Source organism: Lethenteron reissneri, chromosome 52 (assembly GCF_015708825.2).
Source record: "Lethenteron reissneri isolate LAM-NWPU_2019-01 chromosome 52, ASM1570882v1, whole genome shotgun sequence".
Taxonomy (NCBI): domain Eukaryota; kingdom Metazoa; phylum Chordata; class Hyperoartia; order Petromyzontiformes; family Petromyzontidae; genus Lethenteron; species Lethenteron reissneri.
This window is the reverse complement of record NC_083830.1, coordinates 6767786-6789155: the sequence shown is the minus strand read 5'-3', so window position 1 is coordinate 6789155 and position 21370 is coordinate 6767786. Positions and strand designations below refer to the sequence as shown.

Below are 21370 nucleotides of genomic sequence, written 5' to 3'. Positions count from 1 at the left end.
ATAATAAAAATAAAACATTATTTCCATTTTCTTGGTTCTTTCGGTAAAGTCACGTAGAATGGAAATAATAAAAATAAAACATTATTTCCATTTTCTTGGTTCTTTCGGTGAAGTCACGTAGAATGGAAATAATAAAAATAAAACATTATTTCCATTTTCTTGGTTCTTTCGGTAAAGTCATGTAGAATGGAAATAATAAAAATAAAACATTATTTCCATTTTCTTGGTTCTTTCGGTAAAGTCACGTAGAATGGAAATAATAAAAATAAAACATTATTTCCATTTTCTTGGTTCTTTCGGTAAAGTCACGTAGAATGGAAATAATAAAAATAAAACATTATTTCCATTTTCTTGGTTCTTTCGGTAAAGTCACGTAGAATGGAAATAATAAAAATAAACATTATTTCCATTTTCTTGGTTCTTTCGGTGAAGTCACGTAGAATGGAAATAATAAAAATAAAACATTATTTCCATTTTCTTGGTTCTTTCGGTAAAGTCACGTAGAATGGAAATAATAAAAATAAAACATTATTTCCATTTTCTTGGTTCTTTCGGTAAAGTCACGTAGAAGGGAAGTGACTTTACCGAAAGAACCAAGAAGATGTTAGCTATTTTATCGACCCCGGACGGACGACGACGATGACGACGATGATGATGATGGGGAGTCAACCACCCAAACCAGGAAGAGGGGAGAAAAAAAGGTGGACGTTGAGACCACGTGGAGACGTGGGGGGGGGGGGGGGGGGTCAGGCGAAATTTCCGAGATTTATTGATGCTTTCAGTACGGAACCACTGACACCCACACACACAATGCACGCAGGTAAAGATACAGATCCCCCGTATAGCCTCGAACGAACTGTGGAGGCAAGTGGTTTTAATGAGCGCTCGTGAATCAAGGCCAACACGGCACAGTGCAAGTGGCAAGTGGGGTGGGCTGACCAACACCCACGCTCGACCGCCTTTAACTCCTAAGTGGCGATGTTTAGACAAGAAAAATTAACCCGTAAAAACAACGTTTTTCACCATAAATCCTTTATATGCGTGGCGGCTAGAGTCCACTCGTCCTCTGGCTTGAGATGGCTGCCACCTATGGGTCAGATGATTGCCTGCCACCATTAAGCAATTGGTAATTAAATAAATAAAAATTTCCTAAAAAGTGTACAATTTTGGAAAAAAATTTTCACGAAAATAAATTGTCTCGCACAACGAGTCTGTGTGCAAAATGTCAGCTCGATTGGATCACGGGAAGTGGGTTAAAAACGACCGAAAGATTTGCACGGTCGTAAGCACGCAAGCAAGCAAGTGAACTTAATATAAAGGATTTAAAAATGGGTCTCTGTGCGAGTCTATGGGTCTCAACGTGAGTCTATAGATCTGTGTGTGAGACTGGGTCTCTTGAGTGAGTCTAGGGATCTGTGTGTGAGTCTGTGGGTCTCTGTGTGAGTCTACGGGTCTCTATGCAGGTCTATGGGTATCTGCGTGAGAGTCTATGAGTCTGTGTGTGAGACTGTGGGTCTCTGGATGAGTCTGTGGCTCTGTGCGAGTCTCTGTGAGACTCTGTGAGACTCTGTGTGAGTCTGTATGAGTTGTTGTGTGAGTTTGTGGCTCTCTGAGTGAGTCTGTGGCTCTGTGCGAGTCTGTGGCTCTGTGCGGGTCTGTGGCTGTCTGAGTGAGTCTATGGCTCTCTGAGTGAGTCTATGGCTCTCTGAGTGAGTCTGTGGCTCTCTGAGTGAGTCTGTGGCTCTCTGTGTGAGTCTGTGGCTCTCTGTGTGAGTCTGTGGCTCTCTGTGTGAGTCTGTGGCTCTCTGAATGAGTCTAAGACCACACTCCGGGCGACTGCATCTTCCGCGGGATCTGGCGGAGGGCAGCGAGCGGTGGCCGTGACGACGACGATGAGACACACGTCGACGTCTCGAGCGCGTTTCGTCAGTCCCACCGCTCCACTCCGTAGTGGTGTTTGACGCGCGGCGTACCAACGCGTGGCCGCCGTGCGGGTCACACGTCTGGGTCACACGTGCGCGTCACACGTGCGCGTCCCGTCTGACTTACAGGTGTCCATGGCAGTGATGGAATCGGCGCCCTGGTGTTACAGCCCTGAAATGCTGCTCGACTTCCCAGGTAATGATGAATCACGCACGCACGCACCGACACAAAGATCTCCCCGTGCCTCCACCGTGTAGCCTGTAGCAAGGAGCACCTATGAAGGCACGGCACACGAAAGGGGTGGGTGGCCAGCACCACGCCCAGCCGCCTTTGTCTCCCCAATGTTTTCGCACCGCTCGAGGTACTAATTTAGGGCTGAAGCCGACCCAGGCAAGGCCCAGGATCAGTTCAGATGATCGCCACTCTGTGTGTCTACGAATGTTGAACTTCTTTTGCACCGTACATAGCCAACCGTGATAATCGTATGTGGGTCGCCGGGTTCGTAGCGCAGCGCGCAAACAGCTACGCACGCTGCAAACCTACGCGCCCCCTGCATGAAAACAAGAAAGCGTTCATCGTATTCATATTCATCACAGATAAAGTTGGGCGTTTTATTCATTATTATAATACAGTGGTACCCCGGAAATCGAACTCAATTCGTTCCAGAAGGCCATTCGAACACCGATTTGTTCGAAAACCGAATTAATTTCCCCCATAAGAATTCATGTAAATGACATGAATTGGTTCCAGACACAAGAAATCTCTTATCATAAAGCATTTTTTACGCGAAGTTTACAGTAATTACATGCATACAATCATACAAAAAAACAAGAAACACAATAAATAAATGGAATAAATGAACAAATATATGGAATAAATGAAATAAATTAACATTGAACTTTACCTGTAGTAAGGAGAGTTGTTGGCTTGAGTGGAAGGTGGTGAAGAGGTGGTTGGTGGTGGCGGTGTTATTGTTTGGAAGGGGAGTCCCCTTTGTCTGGGCAAGCGTCATGCACGCTGGCCATACGCGTCTCAGCCGTACAGCTCCTTTCAAGATTGCCCGTTCGACCTCCGAATTTCGTTCGGTTTCCGGGGCAAAAAAATGTTCGGAAATATCGTTCGAACACCGATTTGTTCGAGTTCTGGTGCGTTCCATCTCCTAGGTTCTACTGTATTGTATTAGGATCCGTAATAATGTCACGATTCGTGATATTATTATTATATTAATTTCCCATCGATTGGCAACATAAAAATTAAAAGAGCGCTCTCAGTTTCATTCTCACAGGGCCTCTACTCTGAAATACGCTTTTTTTCGTACTTGATGAAATGCCTAGATAGTACGCATTGCGGGAAGTTCTTTTAACATCATTCTTTGGGTAGTAGTAGGTTTTTACCCTTTCAACTGGTACAGAAAACTGACACCTTTATACAAGGCATCATGTTTGCAATAACCACAACACAAGCAGTCAAAATGCAAACAAAAAGAAACAACTCTGATGATGATCAGAGTTGTTTCTTCTTGTTATCATCATCAGAGTTGTTTCTTTTTGTTTGCATTTTGACTGCTTGTGTTGTGGTTATTGCAAACATGATGCCTTGTATAAAGGTGTCAGTTTTTGTACCAGTTGAAAGGGTAAAAACCTACTACTATATTTTGTCACTGGTAAAGGAGGTCTCATAGTATAAATTCTTACCCCGAGCTCTCAATACTCTGATAGTGCGCTGTCTTTGAGTTGTACGCCTTTTGGCGTCATCTGGTCCAACACCAATGGAGACTAGGCTCTAAGAAAAGCTGTCTCGGGTGTGGACCAATCAACTTCAAGGACAGTGCATATCATTATCATCATCAGAGTTGCTTCTTTTTGTTTGCATTTTGACTGCTTGTGTTGTGGTTATTGCAAACATGATGCCTTGTATATAGGTGTCACTTTTTGTACCAGTTGAAAGGGTAAAACCTACTACTATATTTTGCCACTGGTAAAGGAGATGTCTCATAGTGTACATCATTCTCTGGGGTTTAAAGAACATTCCAGAGACACAATTGCATTGATAGTAGCAGCAGTTGAAAAAGTTCGAGCAAATTTTAAATGAGCCGTGTGGTCAGTCCTCTGAAGTTGGTTCGCTCCGACCTCTTTTTAAATCCTTTATATTAAGTTCACTTGCTTGCTTAGGACCGTGCAAATCTTTCGGTCGTTTTTTAACCCACTTCCCGTGATCCAATCGAGCTGACATTTTGCACACAGACTCGTTGTGCGTGACAATTAATGTTCGTGGCATTTTTTCCCCAAAATTTTACACTTTTTAGGACAAAAATTTAATATTTAATTACCAATTGCTTAATGGTGGCAGGCAATCATCTGACCCATAGGTGGCAGCCATCTCAAGCCAGAGGACGAGAGGACTCTAGCCGCCACGCATATAAAGGATTTATAGTGAAAAACTTTGTTTTTACGGGTTTTACTTGTTTCTTTTTAACGTCTTCTTCTGCCATTTCAACTCGACGCTTCTTCGTCACACGGAGAATCCCGTGTGGCCAGTTTAGCCGGCTAGTTTCCGGTGTGTTGGAGAGTAAAACCCACGGCATTTACAATTGTGACAACGTTCACAATTGTGAGTTTTCTCTCCGGCACACAACCGGTGTGCTGAACTAGGAACTAATTTGCACGTCAGTTTAACTCATAGCCTTTCGCGACCAAAATCATCCATAATATAGGTTTTTTTTGGGGATAGATGGCGTAAATATAAATGTGTCGTTAAACCTGCCACCACCCGTCACGGCCAATTAGTAAGGTTTGTCACGTAAACGGAACGCGCCGATTCGTTACCAGTACAGCACAAAATTTCGACTTAAAGCTTTCGTGACTGCAGGGATTCATCTTCTTGGTTCTTTCGGTAAAGTCACGTAGAATGGAAATAATAAAATAATAAAAATAAAACATAATAAAATAAAATAAAAATTTCACGACGTTTCGGCCACAACGCCGAAACGTCGTGAAAAAATATATATATTTTAGTATGTTTTATTTTTTATTATTTTATTATTTCCATTCTACGTGACTTTACCGAAAGAACCAAGAAGATGAGTACAGCACTAACCGTTGTGTTGGAGAGCAAATCCACAACATTTACAGTCTCCAACACAGCGGTGTTGCTGTACTCGTAACGAATTGGCATTTTCTGTTGACGTGACAACCCTTACTATCTTCTTGGTTCTTTCGGTAAGTCACGTAGAATGGAAATAATAAAATAAACAAAATTCAACATAATAAAATAATTCTCACGACGTTTCATTGTTTTATTATTTTATTATTTCCATTATACGTGACTTTACCGAAAGAACCAAGAAGATGAATCCCTGCAGTCACGAAAGCTTTAAATCGAAACCCTTCTTAGTTGGCTGCGTCGGGGTTGGTGGTTGCGGGTTTAACGACACCTTTACATTTATTACGATCTAACCCAAAAAAACTCTTACGCATTATTGGCACATTTCGTGTCCGGGTGGTGGCGGATTTTAACGACACGTTTACATCGGTCGCGATAGCTTACCGCGTCTTAAAACGACCTTTCTTCCTCCTCCTCTGACCCACTCCCTCCCCGCCACCGCCACCACCAGGCTACTACATCATCGACGTGCGGTTCTTCTACAAGGGCGCGCTGGTGAGCGAGCAGTGGGCCTCGCGCTTGTGCCGCGTGGGCCACCGCGCGCCGGCGGTGCACGACCCCAGCGTGTACGGCCCCAGCGACGCCGCTCAGCTCCTCTTCCCGCCGCCGGCGTCGGCCCTCGCCGCTCCGGGCGACGCGAGGCAGCGGGCCCACACGGAGACTCTGCTCGCCAACGTGGAGCGCGGCGTGCTGCTGAGCGTGACGGGAGAAGGCCTCTTCGCCCAGCGCCTCTGCCGGGCGCAAGTCTTCTGGTCGGGCCCCTGCGCCGAGACGCCGCCCGGAGCCCCCAACAAGATGGAGAGGGGCCCCCCTGTGCAGCTGTTCAACACGCGGCAGTTCATGGAAGGTGCGTGTGGCGAACAAAGGACGCCAATGGGGGAAGTTGGAGACAGTCGCCCTCCCTGCGACGGCAGAGGAGCGACGCTCACGGCAGCGAGCGGAGCGCCGGGCAGATAAGATGCGGAGCAGGGAGGGCGACGGGTCATCGTGGCTGGGGTCATCATCGCTGGGGTCATCGTCGCTGGGGTCATTGTGGCTGGGGTCATCGTGGCCGGGGTCATCATCGCTGGGGTCATCGTTGCTGGGGTCATCGTCGCTGGGGTCATCGTGGCTGGGGTCATTGTGGCTGGGGTCATCGTGGCTGGGGTCATCGTCGCCGGGGTCATCGTGGCCGGGGTCATCGTCGCCGGGGTCATCATCACCGGGGGCATCGTGGCTGGGGTCATCGTCACCGGGGTCATCGTTGCTGGGGTCATCGTGGCTGGGGTCATCGTGGTTGGGGTCATCGTCGCTGGGGGCATCGTCGCCGGGGTCATCGTGGCCGGGGTCATCGTGGCTGGGGTCATCATGGCCGGGGTCATCGTCGCAGCCATCAACACCTCCACTCGCTCCCGGGGTTGTCTGTGCTCGACCACCCAAATGTGAAATTGTTGCCGTTTGCTCTGCGTCTCGCACATCAGGCGTACGAAAGCAGAGAGAGAGAGAGTTGTTGTTGTTGTTTGCTCTTGTTGCCAGAAATGAATCAGTACGTGACCTGGCACGGTCCGTCACCGCAGTTCGTCACCACCATCTGCTTCGGCGAGGAATTCCCCGACATGGACGGCGCGAAGAAATACGTCACCGTGCAGGTGAGGCGTGGTGTGCCGTGGTGAGGCGTGGTGAGGCGTGGTGAGGCGTGGTGAGCTGCGGTGAACCGTGGTGAGGCTGGGATTGTTGACCCAGAGGAGTCAAATCCCCGCTCTCGTCTTCGCGAGGCTCCTGCCCGACCCTGACCTCCCACGGTGGTGGGTGGGAGCCGGTCATTGCCCTGCGTGAGTTACACCTGGGTCGCAGTGACGGATTATCTGAGTAGCAACAGTAGCGGCATATGCTACGGGCCCCGCACGAAATGCTTTCAAGCTATCAATTCCGGTATCAGTGATTCTTCTGCACTTCCTCTATTACTATAGTACTATACTGCCTTCAGCTGTTACCAACGACTGGGTGTTTAAGGTCAACGATTTGTCGTATCTGGTTGTATAGCAAATGAAAAAATACAATTACTTTACTGTGCAAGTAAAAAATTGGTGTTTTAATATTTTCGTGATTTTTTTTTATTTAGGGCCCCTTTATAACATTTGCTACAGGCCCCGCATTAGCTTCATCCGGTACTGCTGGGTCGGGTATTAAACAACAACAACAAAACACAACACGTGGATTGGTCACGTGACACCAACGCCCTCGGCCCCACCTCTCCCATGAGCCTCTCCCTCCACGTTCCGATAGAACCGGTTAGCGCTTTGACCGGTAACCCCTTTGCCACGTTCGGCCGGAACCGGTGACCGATTGGGATGCGTCGTCGTGGGCTCCAGGTGGAGGCGCGCTTCGCGAGGCTGCTCTACGAGAAGGCCAAGGCGGAGGGCGCCTGCTCCCTGCGTGAGTTCGAGATCTCTGCTCCCAACAAGGAGGACGAGATCCTGGACATCATCAAGAGTCTGTGCGACAGCATCGCCATCTCCTCCTAGCGCCGCAGTTTCCTCTCTCGCCCTCCCTCCCTCCCTCCTCATCGCTCCATTCTTCTACCTTCCTCCTCCCATCCTCCTCCCTCCTCCTCCCCCCTCCCCCCTCCATCATCCTCCCCCCTCCCCCCTCCAACATCTTCCTCCTCCAGCACCTGAACCGGTCCTGGGCCACCTAGGTCGATTCGGCCTAAAATGGGTAACTGGGGCGGCGCGTAGCGAACGTCGCCACTGGGGAGACAAAGGCGGCTCCCGGCGTGGTTTCTGGCCACCCACCCCCTCGTGTGCCGTGCCAACCTAACTCATCGGTGCTACTCCGCTAACAGCACTTGCCCCAACAGTCTGTTAAAGGCTACACACGGGGGAAGGGGGGTGGATCTTTACCTTCGATCCCAATCGAGTAACTTGCATGAAGTGAAATTTTGTTTTCCAACTCGGCACGCGATGGTGGCCCAACTCTTGCGAAGGGCGCCGCGGGGATCATTCAATGTTCCTCGCGAAGTGACGCGCAGGGGCCTCGCTCTTCACCACCACCACCACCACCCGCCACCACCGCCCGCCACCACGGCCAACCAGCCAGGGCTGTCACGTGAACAGAACGTGGCCAATTCGTCACGAGCACAGCACTAAGCGCTTGTGTGTCGGAGAGCCAAGACACAACCATTTATACTGGTAGGAACCTACTGGTTCCACCAGCCCACAGGGGATTATTGTGTCCGTCCGTCCATCGTGCAGGGAGGGGCTGGGTGGGGAGGGTGGGGCTGGGTGGGGAGGGGAGGGTGGGGCTTGGTGGGGAGGGGCTGGGTGGGGAGGGGGGGTGGAGCTGGGTGGGGAGGGGCTGGGTGGGGAGGGGCTGGGTGGGGAGGGTGGGGGGTGGGAGGGGTGGGGGCTGGGTGGGGAGGGGCTGGTCACCCCGTGGTGCCCTTATAAAATTCAACGTTTAACCTACTCACGCCGGCTTGTGCCCGCCCTCACAGTCGGCCATATTTGCGGAATACACCACGCCGCCGTTGACTCTGGCCATTGACCGAGCAACCCAACGTTCCTACCAGTTCCCTCCGCAGGAATGTGTTAATCTGAGTACGATGTTGTGGCTTGGCTCTCCAACACACAACCGGTTAGTGCTGTACTCGTGACGAATTGGCCACGTTCTGTTTACGTGACGACCCTTACTGGTTGGCTGTGTCGGGTGGTGACGGGCTTTGACGACACATTTATACATTTACGCGATCTAACCCAAAGAAATCCCCCAGCTCTCTATTGTGGATGATATTGGTCGCGAAAGCCTCTACGTCTTAACAAAGTGGCTATACTGCCCTCTTGAAAGATCTCACACACCTACCCCGCCATAGGAATGTGTAATTTCCATTTGGACCAGGAAACTGCTGATTTTTAAAAAATATATATATAGAGCACGTGCTTTACGTGTAAACACGTGTCGTGAATTATAACTCAAAATACGTTCTTAAGTGCATGATGAACTATCCACATCCTTACCGGCTTGTGATGACCTTGGCTACTATCACCCGAGACTCGTGATTTTATGATCGTGTAAATTATCGGATGATGATGATGATGATTTTAACATGTTTTGCTAAATTATTGAATGATGCTGATGATGGTGATTTCTCTCGTGACTCTCATCAGGCTCAGGCAGGTTTCACTTCCCTGTTAAATAAAAAAAAATTCACCCTCGTGAGTCGATTGACGTGTTATGGTGATGATTGATTGAATGATTGCATCGTGATCATACTAATAAACATACCGATGATGCTGAAGATACTGATGACGGTCAAATTATTGCACGATAGTGATGATGTTACTGATAATGATTTAATTTTTGGATGAGGATTGAATTATTGGATCTTTGGATGGATGATGATGATTTTGATGTTTGAATCTTTGGATTATGATGATGCTGATAGGTGAGTTATTTGCCGCTGATAATTATTACGACGGAGTGGTTGGCCACAGCACCCACGCCCGGCCGCCTTTGTCTCCCCAGTGGCCATGTTGACACACCGCACCAATAACTCATTTGAGGCTGAGTCGACCTAGAGGATGTCCGGGACCGGTTAAAATATTCGCCACTGTTATTGGTCGTGAGCGGGAAACGAACTCGGGTCGCCGGGTTCGTAGCGCAGCGCACTAACCACTACGCTACCACTCCCCACGTGACATACAAAGACAAAGATCCCCCATATAGCCTTAGACTTGCGGCAAGTGTTGTTAGCGAGCACCTATGAAGGCAGACACGGCACAGCGGGGGGTGGGTGGCCAGCAACCACGCCCGGCCGCCTTTGTCTCTCCGAGTGGCGATGTTTACACATCGCACCGGGTACTCATTTGAGACTGAGTCGACCTAGGGGAGGCCCACGACCGGTTCAGATACCCGTCACCGATGTTTGCCGTGAGCGGGAATCGAACCTGGGTCGTCAGGTTTTTAGCGCTAACCGCTACACTACCGCTCCCCACAACACGCATACAAAGATAAAAAGTTCCCCCGTATAGCCTTGACAGACTGTAGGGGCAAGTGCTGTTAGCGAGCACCTATGAAGGCCAGAACGATACACGAGGGGGTGGGTGGCCAGCACCACGCCCGACCGCCTTTGTCTCTCCAGTGGCAATGTTTACACACCGCACCAGGTACTCATTTGAGGCTGAGTCGACCTAACAACACGCATACAGACACACACACTCCGAATAGATTCACCCCTTGATCTTTGCGCGGCTTGCCTAAATAAATAAAACTACAAACGAAATTTCGATTTAAAGCTTTCGTGACTGCAGGGATTCATCTTCTTGGTTTTTTCGGTAAAAAATTAAAATAAATATTAATATATTTTTTATGTTGTATTTTTATTACTTCATTATTTCCCTTTTACGTGATTTTACCGAAAAAGCCAAGAAGATCAACCCAACACTATAACTCTTTGGTTCTTTCGGTAAGTCACGTAGGTAGATACATTTTTTTCCGCCTGAGCACGACCGCTTGTGCTGCGATCGAAACGTCGTGATGTATATATTTTTGTTGTTTTATTTTATTTTTCTACCTACGTGACTTTACCGATAGAAACCAAAGAGCGTGGATTCCTGCAGCCACGAAAGCTTCAAATCAAGATTCACCCCCAACACCCTCCGTGCGAGTGACACCACCCGGTGCGTGTGGCCTTCATGAACAAAAAAAAACCCCCATAAGTGACATTTTGGGCGATGCCACGTTGCCATATAAAAATAAAGGAGCCATAAATCCGCGTTCTTCGTCGCAAGGCCCACAGGCTACTGACGGCCTCCTGGGGCCTTTAGCGCGGCCCCTGATACGCGGCTCCCGACACAGCGAGTGCCGGATGAAGAAGCGAGTGCAGGGCCTGGAGCAAATGTTATGAAGGGGCCCTAAATTTTAATAAAAAACAAACACGTAAATATTAAAGCACGCACATTTTTTTACTTGCGTAGTAAAGTAATTGTATTTTTTTGCATGTTGCTATACAGTCAGATGATACGAACAAATCGCTAATCTTAGACACCCGGTCGTTCGTAAAAGCTGAAGGCGGTATAGTACTATAGTAATAGAGCAAGTGCAGAAGAATCACTGAACCGGAATTGAGAGCTTGAAAGCATTTAGCGCGGGGCCCTTTAATGTGTGGGGCCCGTAGCTACTACATATGTGTAGTAGCTACTACATATGTGTAGTAGCTACTACATATGTGTAGTAGCTACTACACGAGTAGTAGCTACTACACATATGTAGCTACTACACGAGTAGCAACTACTACACGTGTAGTAGCTACTACACGTGTAGTAGTAGCTACTACATATGTAGCTACTACACGAGTAGCAACTACTACACGTGTAGTAGCTACTACACGTGTAGTAGCTACTACACATATGTAGCTACTACACGAGTAGCAGCTACTACACGTGTAGTAGCTACTACACGTGTAGTAGTAGCTACTACATATGTAGCTACTACTAAACGTGTAGTAGCTACTGCACGTGTAGCTACTACACGTGTATCTACTGCACGCGCAGCTACTACACGTGCAGCTACTACACGTGTAGTAGCTACTACACGTGTTGTAGCTACTAGATATGTAGCTACACTTGTGCTACTGGGATAATGCGGCACTGGACACAAAACAAACGTTGACACCTCCACCATCATCATAATCGTCGTGGCCGCTGTCAAACCCCCAATGGTTTCAAAATAATGCGTGGGGGGCACCCTCAAACACTGCCTTGGCGTCTCATCGGCCAAAGTGCCCCTCCCCACGATCCTCTGCAAACGAGTGGAGAACACCGGCACGAGTAGATGAGTGAGGCTTCACACAGCGCGTCGAGACGTGAAAATCCGCGCGCGTCATCTCCGTGTTGGGCGGTTGCTGATACATTCCCGGAGCTGACCTAGAGGCGACCCACCCCCACCCCTCCACCCCCACCGCACATTTCACCGATTCCCACTTCTGCTCTCGAAGCGCCGCGGGCGACCTCGAGAAGCGACTCGGAGACCGCCCTCTGCAGAGCGACACGTACCGCAGCTCTCAGCGTGACAGCTGCCCATGGAGCACACGCGTAACATGCCACGCTACTCATCCACCCACACACACCCACCCACACACCCACGCACCCACACACACGCAAGCGCCACGCTACCCACCACCCACCCACACGCGCCACGCACGCGCCGCGCACTCAACCACGCACCCACGCTACCCACACGCACCCACCCACGCTACCCACCCACACACCCACACGAACGCGCCACGTCACCCACCCACGCACCCACCCACACGCGCCACGCACGCACCCACACGCACCCACACGCGCCACGCACGCACGCACCCACGCACCCACCCACGCACCCACCCACCCACGCACCAACGCACCCACGCACCTACCAACCATGCACCCACACGCACCCACGCACCCACCCACACGCGCCACGCCACGCTGCCCACCCACCCACCCACGCACCCACCCACCCACGCACCCACCCACCCACGCACCCACCCACGCACCCACACACCCACCCACGCTTCTCTAAACTTGCTCCGGGTCGTGCAGAGTCGTCGTTGCGTGGCTGCCCTCAAGCTGATCGATGGTCGCTCGGCGCGCGTCGCGGTCGTTGCTCGACTCATTCACTCAGAAGATCGGTGACCACTTCCCACGTCGCTCATTCGCCTTCCTCTTCCTTCCACTCCTTCCCCCCCTCCCTCCCCCTCCCTCCCCCCACCCCCCACCCCACCCCACCCCACCCTGTCGTCATTCCGAAGTGTTCCTCTGTCACGGTCGCTCATTCCTCAAACCCTCGCGCGACGCTCCTGTCATCTGAATCATTTCGTCAATTTGTTCATTTCTTTAACACTGTCAAGCGCCTCGAGTGAAGGTACCAGGGTTGACCCAACGTTGACCCAACGTTGACCCAACGTTGACCCAACCTTGACCCAACGTTGACCCAACGTTGACCCAACGTTGACCAAACGTTGCCCCAACGTTGACACAACGTTAATGGAACGTTGACCCAACGTTGACTTAAAGTTGCTCCCAACGTTTGTTCCAACGTTGACCTAATGTTCGCCCAACGTTTACTCAACGTTGACCCAACGTTGACCCAACGTTAACCCAACGTTGACCCAACGTTGACCCAACGTTGCCCCAACGTTGACACAACGTTGCTCCCAACGTTTGTTCCAACGTTGACCAAATGTTCGCTCAACGTTGCCCCAACGTTGACCCAACGTTAACCCAACGTTAACCCAACGTTGCCCCAACGTTGACCCAACGTCAGCCCCACGTTGACACACCGTTGCCATTCTTACCGGGACAACAGCAGCTTCCTGCTGCCTCGACTCGCGATTTGACATCGGACCAATTCGCGGCGAAGATCCCTCGAGTGACGCCGATTGTTGTTGTTATTTTTGTTATTGTTGTTGTTCATCTTCTTGGTTCTTTCGGTAAAGTCACGTAGAATGGAAATAATAAAATAATAAAAATAAAACATAATAAAATAATTCTCACAACGTTTCGGCCACAACGCAAGCAACCGTCCTCAGGTGGAGAACAGGTCTGTCGAGGAGACAGAGTCTGAATGACACACTCCAGGCTTGGAGCGACTATTGTGTGTCATTCAGACTCTGTCTCCTCGACAGACCTGTTCTCCACCTGAGGACGGCTGCTGGCGTTGTGGCCGAAACGTCGTGAGAATTATTTTATTATGTTTTATTTTTATATTTTATTATTTCCATTCTACGTGACTTTACCGAAAGAACCAAGAAGATGAATCCCTGCAGTCACGAAAGCTTTAAATTATTGTTGTTGTTGTTGATGACCTCACTGGGGCGTCAGCGCACGCGTTGCCCCGACCAACCTCAGGTTGTACGCGCGTCTGGCAGGACCGCAGCGCGAGAAGTGAAACCGGCGAGTAAAGGCGCGGCGCTGCAACGGCTCGCCCACGGCACCCTGCTGGTGGAAGAGCCTCAAGCCCGACTGGCCCTCGGGAGGGCAGCTCGAGTGTCAGCAGCCAAAGGCGGAACTGCTGGTGTTAGTCAGAACCACCACCACCACCATCATCATACCTGCTGGTGTTAGTAAGAGTCACCACCAACACATGGTGATGTTAGTCAGAACCACCACCACCACCACCACACCTGCTGATGTTAGTCAGAACCACCACCACCACCACAATCACACCTGCTGATGTTAGTCAGAACCACCACCACCACCACACCTGCTGATGTTAGTCAGAACCACCACCACCACCATCATCATCATACCTGCTGGTGTTAGTCAGAACCACCACCACACATGCTGATGTTAGTAAGACTCACCACCACCATCATCATCATCATAGCTGCTGGTGTTAGTCAGAACCACCACCAACACATGCTGATGTTAGTAAGACTCACCACCACCACCACCACAATCACACCTGCTGATGGGGGTAGAGAGTGAGGTAAGAGGGGGGAGGTAGGAGAGTGCGTGGGAGAGAGGGGGGGTAGAGTGAGGTGAGAGGGGGGGGGGTAGAGTGAGGTGAGAGGGGGGGGGTAGAGGTAGGTGAGTGCGTGGGAGAGAGGGGGGGTAGAATGAGGTGAGAGGGGGGAGGTAGGTGAGTGCGTGGGAGAGAGGGGGTAGAGAGTGAGGTGAGAGGGGAGAGGTAGGAGAGTGCGTGGGAGAGAGGGGGGGAGGGTAGAGAGTGAGGTGAGAGGTAGGAGAGTGCGTGGGAGGGGGGGAGTAGAGTGAGGTGAGAGAGAGGGGAGAGGTAGGTGAGTGCGTGGGAGACAGGGGGGGAGGGTAGAGAGTGAGGTGAGAGGTAGGTGAGTGCGTGGGAGGGGGGGGTGGTAGAGTGAGGTGAGAGAGAGGGGAGAGGTAGGTGAGTGCGTGGGAGAGAGAGGGGGGGGTAGAGTGAGGTGAGAGGGGAGAGGTAGGTGAGTGCGTGGGAGGGGGGGTGGTAAAGTGAGGTGAGAGAGAGGGGAGAGGTAGGTGAGTGCGTGGGAGAGAGAGGGGGGGGGTAGAGTGAGGTGAGAGGAGGGGGGGTAGAGGTAGGTGAGTGCGTGGGAGGTAGGTGAGTGATTGACGTCACCGCACGGCTCTCATCGGCGTCACGACGACTGCTCCCTCGTGGTAACGGGAAGGAAACGGGTCGCGTGGGATGCTGAAAGTGCCCGTGTAGGTCTCTACGGTCTGCTGAGCCGGCGTGCGTGTGGTTCGGAGTGATCGCGCGTGTCACCATCAGAGTGGTCGAGGCAATGTTCCCTTGCCCCCTGCAACTTTGCCTATTTACACACGAGCGGATCGAGGGGGGGCTCCCCCCCCTCTCCTCTTGTCCGTGGAGATGGAGCGAAATGTTTGCGTGAGACGGACACAATCACCTCGCGTGCATCTTCTTCCGACGGCAGCGGCGTGCGCGAGCCATTGCGGGGCTGCGCCTTTAACTTACACTCACTTACGCCCACTCACACAAAGACAAAGACCCCCTAGTTGGGGCAAGTGCTGTTAGCGAGTAGTACCTATGAAGGCCGGCACGGCACACGAGGGGGTGAGTGGCCAGCACCACGCCCGGCCGCCTTTGTCTTCCTCGCGCCGTTACCCGTTTGAGGCTGAGTCGACCTAAGGGAGGGTCCATGATCCCGGTTCAGATAATCGTCACTGGCGGTGTTGGCTGTGAGTTGAACTCGGTTCGCCGGGTTCGTAGCGCAGCGCGCTAACAGCTGCACCACCCCTCCCACTACCCCCGCTCACAAAGACAAAGATCCCCCGTGAAGCCTAAACAGACGGTCGGGGCAAGTGCTGTTAGCTGGCACCTCCGAAAGGCCGGCACGTCACGCAGACGGACACACACACACACCACCAACACACACACACACACCACCAAACACACACACACACCACCAAACACATACACACCACCAACACACACACACACACACCACCAACACACACACACACCACCAAACACACTCACACACACACACCACCAAACACTCTCACACACACACACCACCAAACACATACATACACCACTAAACACACTCACACACACACCACTAAACAAACACACACACACCACCAAACAAACACACACACACCACCAAACACACACACACACCACCAACACACACACACACCACCAACACACACACACACCACCAAACACACACACACACACCACCAACACACACACACACCACCAAACACACACACACCACCAAACACACACACACACGCAACCAAACACACACACACCATCAACACACACACACACCACCAACACACACACACCACCAAACACACACACCACCAAACACACACACACACCACCAAACACACACACACACGCAACCAAACACACACACACCATCAACACACACACACCACCAACACACACACACCACCAAACACACACACCACCAAACACACACACACACCACCAAACACACACACACACGCAACCAAACACACACACACCATCAACACACACACACACCACCAACACACACACACCACCAAACACACACACCACCAAACACACACACACACCACCAAACACACACACACACGCAACCAAACACACACACACCATCAACACACACACACACCACCAACACACACACACCACCAAACACACACACACACCACCAACACACACACACACCACCAAACACTCTCACACACACACACCACCAAACACTCACACACACACACCACCAACACTCTCACACACACACACCACCAACTCACACACACTACCAAACACACACACACACACCACCAAACACACACACACCACCAAACACACACACACTACCAAACACACACACACACACACCACCAACACACACACACACACACCACCAAACACACACACACACACCACCACACACACACACGACACACACACACACCACCAAACACACACACACACCACCACACACACACACACCACCAAACACACACACACTACCAAACACACACACACCACCAAACACACACACACACCACCACACTCACACCACCAAACACACACACACCACCAAACACACACACACACCACCACACACACACACACCACCAAACACACACACACCACCAAACACACACACACACCACCAAACACACACACACCACCAAACACACACACACACCACCAAACACACACACACCACCAAACACACACACACTACCAAACACACACACACCACCAACACACACACACCACCAAACACACACACACTACCAAACACACACACACACACACCCACCAAACACACACACACACCACCACACACACACACACCACCAAACACACACACACACCACCAAACACACACACACCACCAAACACACACACACACCACCAAACACACACACACCACCAAACACACACACACACCACCAAACACACACACACCACCAAACACACACACCCCACCAAACACACACACACACACACCACCACCAAACACACACACACCACCAACACACACACACACCACCAAACACACACACACACCACCACACACACACACGACACACACACACCACCAAACACACACACACTACCAAACACACACACACACACCACCAAACACACACACACCACCACACACACACACGACACACACACACCACCAAACACACACACACACGACACCCCACCAAACACACACACACCACCAAACACACACACACGACACCCCACCAAACACACACAGCCTCCACGAATGGCCGCTCTATCCTGAAGCTTCCTCTGCTGGGAAGTTCTTCCAAATTTCATGGCGGAGTTGATCAAAAGCCCGTGTATTCTTCCGGAGTCTCGTTCTGCTCATCACACAACACACACAACACACACACAGCACACACACAACACACACACAGCACACACACAGCACACACACATACACAACACACAGCACACAAAACACACACACACAGCATACACACAACACACACACAACACACACACACACAGCACAAACACACCACACACACAACACACAGCACACACAGCACACACACAGCACACACACACACACCACACACACCACACACACACAGCACACACACACAACACACACACAACACACACAGCACACAACACACACACACAGCACACACACACAGCACACACACCACACACACACAACACACACAGCACACACACAGCACACACACACAACACACACCACACACAATACACACACCACACACAACACACACAATACACACAGCACACACACAACACACACACAACACACACAGCACACGAACAACACAAGGGTAACGCCGATTTGCTTCGCTTTTTTATCGACCGTGGGGGGCTCATCGTGGGGGGCACGTCGTGGGGGTTTTTTTCGGGGGGGGGGGGCGAGGTGGGGTGGGGGTGCCGTTGGCCGAACGTTGCGCCAACGTCGAGCCCGACGTTTCGCCCCCACACCCACCCACGCACCACCTCTCGATGTCCGACTCCAAAGGATGCCGGTTGCGATCGCGTCCTCGCTGTGTGGGGGTGAAACAACACGGGACGAGCCGCTGGTGCTGCCCGGAGCAGCTTGTCGACAAATATGTGCGTGCGCGTGGGTCCGCGTGCGTGCGCGTATGTGTGTGTGCGTGCGTGTGTGTGGGTCCGCGTCCGCGTGTGTGTGCGCGTGCGTGCGCGTGTGTGTGCGCGCATGCGTCCGCGTGCATGCGCGCGTGTGTGTGTGTGGGTCCGCGTCCGCGTGTGTGTGCGCGTGCGTGCGCGTGTGTGTGCGCGCGTGCGTCCGCGTGCATGCGCGTGTGTGTGTGTGGGTCCGCGTCCGCGTGTGCGTCCGCGTGCGTGCGAGTGTGTGTCCGCGTGTGTGTGCGCTCGTCCGTGCGCGTGCGTGTGCGCGTGCTTTAACGGCTGCCCCAGCGACGGCGTCGTGGTTCGCGCTTCATCGCTCGATAGGTCGGCTCGATCTCCAGGCGCGGCAGTCGAGACTACGGCGCAAGTGGCACCTGGGGGGTGGGGGGGGGAGGGTCTGTCCCAATCCCGTGACCTCCCGCCAGCGGGGCGCACCTAGCCTGGCACAAGCGCCGTGGTGACGTCGTCAATGTTAAACGGCGGCGGTGGTGGTGGTTGTTGTTGTTGTTGTGGTCAAAGCGTGGCGACTCTCACGCTCTTCCGAGCCGTCTGGGTCAAAGTTTTTATTCTAAATTTTCAAAGTTCATGTATTAGGTATAGCCCTGTGAGCCATTCGGCTCTTGAATCGGGTGCAACCGCAACAAACAAAAACAATGTCGAGCAGCGCAGATGGAAGCTTCTAGTGGGGCTCTCCGCCTACCCCCTCCCCTCGTGTGAATCAGCCTCTTCCTGCGACAGGCGGCCTCAGCGGGCAATTGCAGGGCTGCGCCTGCGACCTCGTCAACTCATCGATTAAGTCTGGATTTGAAGCTATCGTGACTGCGAGGATTCATATTCGTAGTTTTTTTCGGTAAAGTCACCACGTAGGTAAAAAAAGAAATTAAAATTAATAAAAATAAAAATAAAATAAAAACAAGTATAACCCGTAAAAACAAAGTTTTTCACTATAAATCCTTTATATGCGTGGCGGCTAGAGTCCTCTCGTCCTCTGGCTTGAGATGGCTGCCACTTATGGGTCAGATGATTGCATTGCACCATTAAGCAATTGGTAATTGAATGTAATATTTTTGTCCTATAAAGTGTTAAATTTTGGAAAAAAATTTTCACGAACATTAATTGTCACGCACAACGAGTCTGTGTGGAAAATGTCAGCTCGATTGGATCACGGGAAGTGGGTTAAAAAACGACCGAAAGATTTGCACGGTCCTAAGCAAGCAAGCAAGCACGCGAACTTAATATAAAGGATTTAAAAATCACGACGTTTTGGAGGCAACACAAGTCTCCGTCATCAGGGTGGGACCGTCACAGCCAGATTTGCTGCATCAAGTGAGACAAGGAATACAAGATGCAAGCCCTTAAATACAAGTTGAGGGGGGAGGAGAGAGGGGGAGGGGTGGAGCTTATCAGAATGTGGTAGCCAATGAATGGAACGTATCGGGAGGGGGCTGGGGCTAAAAGAAGGTACAAATTGATCGTGGGCATCGTAGCGTTTATGCGCAAGTAACTAGTGTTGCATACGCTAACGTATTGGCCAAGTGATACCGCTGCTGCTGCTGCTGATGCTGCTGCTGCTGATGATGATGTGAAAGCTCACGGGATGTTACTTCCTGGAACGACACCGGAATTCGCTGTTCGCGTGACCCCCTTCTCTCTCTGTGAGCGAACGGACGAGCAGTGACGGGCTTGAAAGGTGCGGCCATGCAACGTGCCTGGCGCGTGGGCGAACGCACGAACGGCACGGCGGCAGCCCTATGGGGCCGTCCATAAATGACGTCACGCGATTTGGGACGATTTTTGACCCCCCCCCCATCCCACCTCGTCACACGGCGTCGCAAAAAGTCAGAACCCCCCCCCTCAAATATGACTTCACAAAGCTCTGCCCCCCACCCCAAAAGCCTCTCTGTCTCTGTCTGTTTCTCTCTCTATGTGTCTCTCTGTCTCTCTCTGTGTGTCTCTCTGTCTCTCTCTGTGTGTCTCTGTGTCTCTCTCTCTGTCTCTTTCTGTGTCTCTCTGTCTCTCTCTGTCTCTCTCTGTGTCTCTCTCTGTGTGTCTATTTGTGTGTCTCTCTCTCTCTCTGTCTCTCTCTGTGTCTCTGTCTCTCTCTGTCTCTGCTGGCTGAAGCACCTCTCATCGTGGCCAGCAGCAGTGATAGCAGCAGTGGCAGCAGTGGCAGCAGCAGCAGCGGCGGCAGCAGCGGCAGCAGCAACAGCAACAGCAGCCGGAGCAGCAGCAGCGGCAGCAGCAACAGCAGCAACAGTATTAGCAGCAGCAGTGGCAGCAGCAGTGGCAACTGCAGTAGCAGCAGCGGCAGCAGCAGCGGCAGCAGCAGCGGCAGCAGCAGTGGCAACAGCAGCAGCAGTGGCAGCAGCAGCAGTGGCAGCAGCAGTAGCAACAGCAGCAGCAGTGGCAGTAGCAACAGCAGCAGCGGCAGCAGCAGCGGCAGCAGCAGCGGCAGCAGCAGTGGCAACAGCAGCAGCAGTAGCAACAGCAGCAGCAGTGGCAGTAGCAGCAGCAACAGCAGCAGCAGCAACAGCACCAGCAGCAGCAGCGGCAGCAGCAGCGGCAGTAGTAGAGCAGCAGCAGCAGGAGATCTCCACATCGGCATCGAGCTGGCGAATCATCGCCCTGTCTGCGACTGCTGTCAACGTGTCCCAGGGATTGAACCAGCAGATGGCAGCAGTTCACT

General features: G+C 51.7%; 1 protein-coding gene across 2 annotated transcripts in view; it reads left to right on the top strand.

Annotated features, from left to right (window-relative positions):
- Positions 1 to 8310, top strand: part of LOC133355817 (interferon regulatory factor 8-like) — a 36700-nt gene extending 28390 nt beyond the window's left edge. For both annotated transcript variants that reach the window (XM_061573214.1, XM_061573213.1), the window contains exons 6-9: positions 2052 to 2118; positions 5537 to 5932; positions 6601 to 6713; positions 7437 to 8310. In XM_061573214.1, the coding sequence (XP_061429198.1) occupies positions 2052 to 2118; positions 5537 to 5932; positions 6601 to 6713; positions 7437 to 7589 (729 nt within the window). In that variant the 3' untranslated portion in view covers positions 7590 to 8310. The remainder of the gene's footprint in view (positions 1 to 2051; positions 2119 to 5536; positions 5933 to 6600; positions 6714 to 7436) is intronic.
- The last annotated feature ends 13060 nt before the right edge of the window (positions 8311 to 21370 follow it).